This window comes from Amphimedon queenslandica, unplaced genomic scaffold (assembly GCF_000090795.2).
Source record: "Amphimedon queenslandica unplaced genomic scaffold, v1.1 AMPQUscaffold_13509, whole genome shotgun sequence".
Taxonomy (NCBI): domain Eukaryota; kingdom Metazoa; phylum Porifera; class Demospongiae; order Haplosclerida; family Niphatidae; genus Amphimedon; species Amphimedon queenslandica.
In genome coordinates this window covers 653531-659688 of record NW_003546255.1, presented here as the reverse complement: position 1 = coordinate 659688, position 6158 = coordinate 653531, and the positions used below count along the sequence as shown (strand labels likewise).

Here is a 6158-nt window from a genome sequence, read left to right as displayed (position 1 = left end):
TTCCTAATTATTCCACAATTTTTCTTTGGCATAGCATTTGCTTTAATATTTGCAGCTTCACTGGAGTTCACTGTAGCTCAGGCTCCAGTACAAATGAGAGGAATGATGGTTGGAATGTGGCTTGCATCAATGGGAGTTGGTTACCTCATTAACATCAATCTTAAATATGGTTTTCAGTGTAAAAACGAATTTATGTGTACCAACCCATTTTACTACGCAGTGAAAAGTGTCATCACTCTTGTATTTTTGGGATTGTATTATTTTTTGTCAAGAAAATACAAGTTTCGTGTAAGAGAGAATGAAATTAACATTCACAGAATTGTTGAAGATCATTACCATAAGTATATGACACAGAAAGATGTCTATGAAGCAAGAAGATCAGAGGATAAGAATACGATTATTGTAGAAGAAGAAAAAACTTGAGTTTTATTCTAATTCTTTAATTTCTTTTGTCATGGGCTATAATTGTTTTGTGTTTGCATTATTATTATTAATGTTATTATTATTTTTTATTACACGGCCAAGAATTTTAATTTGAATCATGACTGATACCAATCATGACTCAGCCTTGATACATTCCTGTATCATGGATTTTGGGCAGCCTGCAAAGCAATGAATCTAGTATGATACAATCATGATAATCATGATACAACCATGCTGGAGTACGACCCTGGTTCAGCCAGAGCAACAGACATGATTCAACATTGATGCCAGTCAGGGCTGTATCAAAATAGACATCAGGCTTGAATCATTGATTTTGGGTAGTGGCCTGTATCAGAGATGATAATTCTTGGCTGTGGGAAACATTTTGATATCACGTGATGATTGACCTACCGTACCCATATGCATGTGCAAGGCTTTGCAGGCTTTAAAGCAGACCCACCCCTAATCTAGTTCCACCTACTATCATTAGCTAGTTTTCATCAGTTTCATGCAGTTCTTGGCTTAACTAGCCTGCTGGTGAGTCCCTACATACTTTAAGCACACAAAATCTACTAAAATCTTTTGCTCTATTGTCAGGTCTGTCTGCAATCATTATTATCGATTTGATCATGAACCAGGGTCATGGCAGCTGTAGTCTATGTAGGAGGTATTGGTCTAATGTAAACGTGTTTACTTCTGGTGTAGCAATCCTTGTCCTTATTTGGGACTCTCTTATGTATTTTGAGATTCTCTTAATGAGATTCTTTATATCAACTGGAGCAGCTGGTGGGACCAAAGGAGTCATCCTTGATGTATTGTATTGTTTGATATTTTTCTCTTTTCCCTTATTTGGGTTACTGGCTGACGTACATGTTGGTAGGTACAAAGCAATCATGGCTGGCATAATACTCTGTTTCACATCGTGGATATTTTCAGGGATAGGTTTTGTCATTTACGGTTTCTACACTAACAACACTCTCCTTTTATTTTTTTATGGGCTGGCTTATATCACTGCGGTTTCTGGCTACACGAGCTTCAAGGCTAACATTGTTCAGTATAACATTGATCAACTTGTAGGAGCATCAGCTGATGAGTTGAGTGCAGTCATATACTGGCATTCAGCGGCAGTGCCTATTTCATTTGTTATTTTTCAGTTGATACGATGTGCAATTATTGGTAATTACATTTTTCTGATAACATTTGTATCTGCTGGATTATCATTATCTGTTGTACTGGTCTCTCATTCATTATTCAAACACAAACTGGAGAACGTATCACTGATCAAGAATCCAGTCAAACTGATAGTTAGAGTATTGTGTTATGCCAGGAAGCACAAGTATCCTGAGAATCGTAGTGCTCTGACCTACTGGGAGGAAGAGGCTCCTTCAAGAATAGACTTAGGGAAGCATAAGTATGGTGGACCATTCACAGAGGAAGAAGTAGAAGATGTGAAGACAGTTTTTCGAATGCTACCATTATTAATATCTGTTGTTGGATTGACAACTAATGATGAAGTTTATCACTGGATAATGTCTGGAAATCAAAGTATAGAAATAAGTTATGGGTCCTGCTTGATATCAACTGAATTTGGAAAATTTTTCACCTCAGTTGTATTTTTTCTGATTTACCTTTTGATATTCCAACCAATATTTAAAAGATTTATTCCTAGGATGTTGTTAAGGATTGGAGTTGGTTTAGTGTTTGCTTTTTGCACAATGTTTTCAAAAACAGTGATCTTCATTTTAGTACCACCTGATGCTTCCTCTATAACACCTTTTACTACTCCACTCCTATATATTCCACAATTCTTTTATGGTGTAGCATTTGTATTGATAATTGCAGCTTCACTGGAGTTCACTGTAGCTCAGTCTCCAGTACAAATGAGAGGAATGATGGTTGGAATGTGGCTTGCATCAATGGGAGTTGGCTACCTCATTAACATCAATCTTAAATATGGTTTTCAGTGTACGAACGAATTTATGTGTACCAATCCATTTTACTACGCAGTGAAAAGTGTCATCACTCTCGTATTTTTTAGTTTGTTTTTTTGTTTATCAAAAAGGTATAAGTTTCGTGTAAGAGAAAATGAGATTAACATTCACAAAATTGTTGAAGATCATTATCATAGATACATGACACAAAAGGATGCTTATGAGGCAGCGCCAAGTGATACTGTTATTATAGAAGAGGAAACACCACTTATATTTTAATACTTTGCTTAATCATTGTACAAACTGAAGCTATTATTTTTTTTAATTTATGAATAATTATGCATGTACATATGTATTTTTAAATTCCAAAGTATTATTTTGAGTCTATGTATCTAGCTTATAAAACTCTTGATTGAAACTTTACTGCAAGATAGCTAAGACAGCTGCAATGATAAAAGCAACAAGGGGCATCATCAATCCAATAGCTCCATTAGTAGTGCTAGTTGGTGGCTCAGTTGATGCTATAAAAATAATCATTAAAACAGCTAAAATTAATGACATTTAATGTACCTTCAAATTGACACATTTGAAGACAGATTTGGGATCCAAAGAGCCCAATGGTTCTTGGCCCTCCAAATTCTGCCGGTGAAACAAAAGACTCCACTTCCCCTTCAGTTGCAAACCCAATGTAACGGCAAGCATCAAGATTAATATCTTCAGTCGCATTTGGACTTATAATTGGACGAGTGAAGTTAACTGTGAGAAAACCATCATTCAAGGAAATCCTGACATTTGTGAGATCCTGATTAACATCAAACTGTGGTCCACCAGAAACTGACACATTTGATATCCACCTATTGCAATAATGACAATTTTATTGCATAATTTTACCACTATTAAGTTACCTATCTTCAACAAAGTATACCATACCATTATTTCCAGCAATGATGATGTCAACATTAGCCTGTGTGAATGATTGCAATAATAGATTACAATCGTGCAAGTACTTACCAACATATCTGTAGTATCTATAGTAAATCCCACATTGTTATTAGAGAATGTCACAGCAGCATATTCACTCGTGTTTGCTGGAGCAACAAAAGTGAAGTTAACACTATTGTTACTTATGACTGTCCAGGAAATGCTTATTTCCTCTGTCTCATCTCTTAGTCTGCCAGTACATTGAGACAGAGAGAAAGCAAAAAGGCTATTCAAAATTGCAAACTTCAGTATGGCTATCTTCATTGCTGAACGATGATTAAAATGATCGTGATGTTGATCTGAAGTGATTCATATAGGCATGTAATCTGTTCTTTTAATGCTTCAGGGAGTTTGCACATGAAATCCATTCAAAGTAACTGAAAGTTAGATTAGTGAAAATTAGATCAGAACTGTAACTTTTTAGGCTACTAATCATTGGTGAAATATCTTAATCAAAAAACCCACTTGTCTTAATTGTGTATAAGGCTATTATAATATCAATTCTAAGGTCCATTTATTATTTTAGTTCGGCACCAAAGACATGCTTTAAGTATACACATGAATATTGTGTTCTAATATGTTCTTGTGTCAGTGTTGTGTGCTTTGTAAACTATACAAATTTGTGTACTGTATACTGCCATGCCCACTCACTACACCTTACTAGTGTTTTGCCAAACGACTTCTATGATTTCAGTTTGTGATCAACAACTCTTAGTATTCAATTGTTATTTGAGTGCATAATTTGCCAGATTAGTGGTGCCCTCTGTCTCAAAAGTGAAGTTTTATTACAGCTAATATATCGTGTAGGCATAGAATTAGTCTTTAGGGAAATTTTATCTGTGTTTTTATTACGAAATAGCAACCATGCCTACAACAGCTGCCTTTTTGCTCTAAAATTTGTTTTGTAGTAGTATTATTACACTGTTAATGTGTTGAGGTATGCATATTGATGTATATATTTGAGTTACATATGCAACTAACAGAGCTACCATAATAAGTGTTGGTAATAGTGAGAAACACATAATCAGGCAAGTCACACTCCCACTAAGTGTAGCATTACAAAACACATTTACTTGTTCTATATCTTCACATATAATAGTCGAACTGTAGTCAAAATTTTACAACACTAGCTGTCAAGAAATGAACCACCAAATTGTTGTCTTGGCTTTTATATTCAGCCTGCTCTCTTTGTCATTGGCTCAATGTACTGGACTATTGACTAACTCTTCACATCAAGTTAGTGTCTCATGGATGGTTGTTGGTGAGAACAGTGTGAGTTTTACTTTCACTGCCCCAGCTAACAGCAGTACGTATACTAGTCTGGTTATATCTGATCATCCTATAATATTACCACTTCAGTTTGTGAGTTGCTTTTTCCTGATGTGCATAGATTTAGTTTATCTTATGCATAGAATAACGTTGATGTTGTCTATGCTGGGGATAATGAAACTACTAACTTCGTTGAAGACAGGTAAACAACATTGTACATTGTAGTTTATAGTAAATTGTTTTGAAGTTCTGATTGAGTTGATTACTAATAATAAATATACATTTATGTAACAGTTTATGTACACAAGTGGACATATGTTGTTTCATGTCTTTAAAAAACAGAATGTTGTTTATTGTATTAAGTGTCAATTACTATTATGCACATTTACATTGCGTGCAATGAACATAGTCAAGTACTGTAGTAATGTGTGTTTATAGTAAGTTTCCCCAACTGTTTTTATGCATCCTTATAGATGGATTGTAAACTTTATGTCACTCTATGACAAACAGCAAGACATTGAAGACACCAGTACTTTATTGACTGATGATGACCTTTTGATGGTCAATTTCACTCGTCCCATCATTAGTACTGATGAGGCGCAAGACACAAACCTAAATGCTTGCAAATACCTTATTTGGGCATATGGTGGTACTGTAGAGTCATTTAAATATCCAAAATTTACTTTTCAAAATCTTCCACGAGCTTTCGGAACTTTTAATGGTCAAATTTGTCTTCAATATTGTGAAGGTACTTTATGCCAGTTTTATGCTATTTTTTTATAATTTTTATTAGTAACACCATCTCCCAGTGCTTCTTTAATGAGTTCCAGTACACCTACTTCTTCACCATCATCTCAAACACCTTCAGCTGCTACCAACAATCATCCTGTCATCTTTATCATTCTTTTTGCTATAGGTTTGCTATCACATACTCTTAATATTTGAGAGCATTGATAGTTTAAAAGGAAATAAACTTACTATCAAAGCTAGTTCAGTTATATACTTAGCTCAGTTAGATATACATTCATTTTATCAAACATTTTTTGTCAAATTAATATTCTCAATAACTGTTAGTTAATGATGACAATGTGTAATCACATACATTGTTGTGGGTGGGTGCATGAATATGACACTCACAGATAGAGTTTATAAAACCAAAAGTGGGCGAATTATAGCTAGACAAGACAGATTCAAAATGGAAGGACTACTAAAGCTCTTTCTTCTAGCTGGTCTCTTTACTATTTCTCTAGCTCAGTGCTCAGGGAGCTTTAGTAATTCTATACAGCAAGTTACCCTTGAGTGGACTGTGATTGATAGCAACACTGTCAACTTTATATACACTGCTCCTTCCACTAGCACTCAATATACTGCTTTGGCTTTCTCTAACCAATTCATAACCTCTTTAGGAAATTTGGTGAGCTCTGGGCTAATTGTATAACTGATCTTATTATATATATTTTAGGTTAACGTGGATGCTGTATATGCTGGAAATAATGAAACCGTTGTTTTTGTACAAGACAGGTATAGCAATCAATGTATTAGTCTTCTTAATTT

General features: G+C 34.8%; 3 protein-coding genes across 3 annotated transcripts; 2 read left to right on the top strand and 1 right to left on the bottom strand.

Annotated features, from left to right (window-relative positions):
• The first annotated feature begins 892 nt into the window (after positions 1-892).
• On the top strand, positions 893-2743 carry LOC109592428 (solute carrier family 15 member 4-like). The gene is made up of 2 exons (XM_020007867.1): positions 893-960; positions 1021-2743. Exon 2 carries the CDS (start codon positions 1053-1055, stop codon positions 2631-2633), a length of 1581 nt encoding a protein of 526 aa, XP_019863426.1. The 5' UTR covers positions 893-960; positions 1021-1052; the 3' UTR covers positions 2634-2743.
• Positions 2602-3677, bottom strand: LOC109592436 (uncharacterized). The gene is made up of 4 exons (XM_020007870.1): positions 3366-3677; positions 3260-3318; positions 2925-3208; positions 2602-2875 (listed from the first exon to the last, which is right to left on the bottom strand). Exons 1-4 carry the CDS (start codon positions 3597-3599, stop codon positions 2775-2777), a joined length of 678 nt encoding a protein of 225 aa, XP_019863429.1. The 5' UTR covers positions 3600-3677; the 3' UTR covers positions 2602-2774.
• Positions 3678-4263: 586 nt separating this feature from the next.
• On the top strand, positions 4264-5636 carry LOC109591267 (uncharacterized). Its single transcript, XM_020007032.1, has 4 exons — positions 4264-4697; positions 4748-4806; positions 5078-5352; positions 5398-5636. Exons 1-4 carry the CDS (start codon positions 4476-4478, stop codon positions 5547-5549), a joined length of 708 nt encoding a protein of 235 aa, XP_019862591.1. The 5' UTR covers positions 4264-4475; the 3' UTR covers positions 5550-5636.
• Positions 5637-6158: the final 522 nt, after the last annotated feature.

Excerpts from the sequence above, each read along its gene's own strand:
- LOC109591267 (XM_020007032.1), top strand. The coding sequence starts at position 4,476 with ATGAACCACCAAATTGTTGTCTTGGCTTTTATATTCAGCCTGCTCTCT. Across the intron at positions 4,698-4,747 it reads TAATATTACCACTTCAGTTT|AATAACGTTGATGTTGTCTA; the intron begins GTGAGTTGCTTT and ends TCTTATGCATAG. Across the intron at positions 5,353-5,397 it reads TTGTCTTCAATATTGTGAAG|TAACACCATCTCCCAGTGCT; the intron begins GTACTTTATGCC and ends AATTTTTATTAG.
- LOC109592428 (XM_020007867.1), top strand. The coding sequence starts at position 1,053 with ATGAACCAGGGTCATGGCAGCTGTAGTCTATGTAGGAGGTATTGGTCT.
- LOC109592436 (XM_020007870.1), bottom strand. The coding sequence starts at position 3,599 with ATGAAGATAGCCATACTGAAGTTTGCAATTTTGAATAGCCTTTTTGCT. Across the intron at positions 3,319-3,365 it reads TAGATACTACAGATATGTTG|GCTAATGTTGACATCATCAT; the intron begins GTAAGTACTTGC and ends TCATTCACACAG. Across the intron at positions 2,876-2,924 it reads TCAAATGTGTCAATTTGAAG|CATCAACTGAGCCACCAACT; the intron begins GTACATTAAATG and ends TTATTTTTATAG.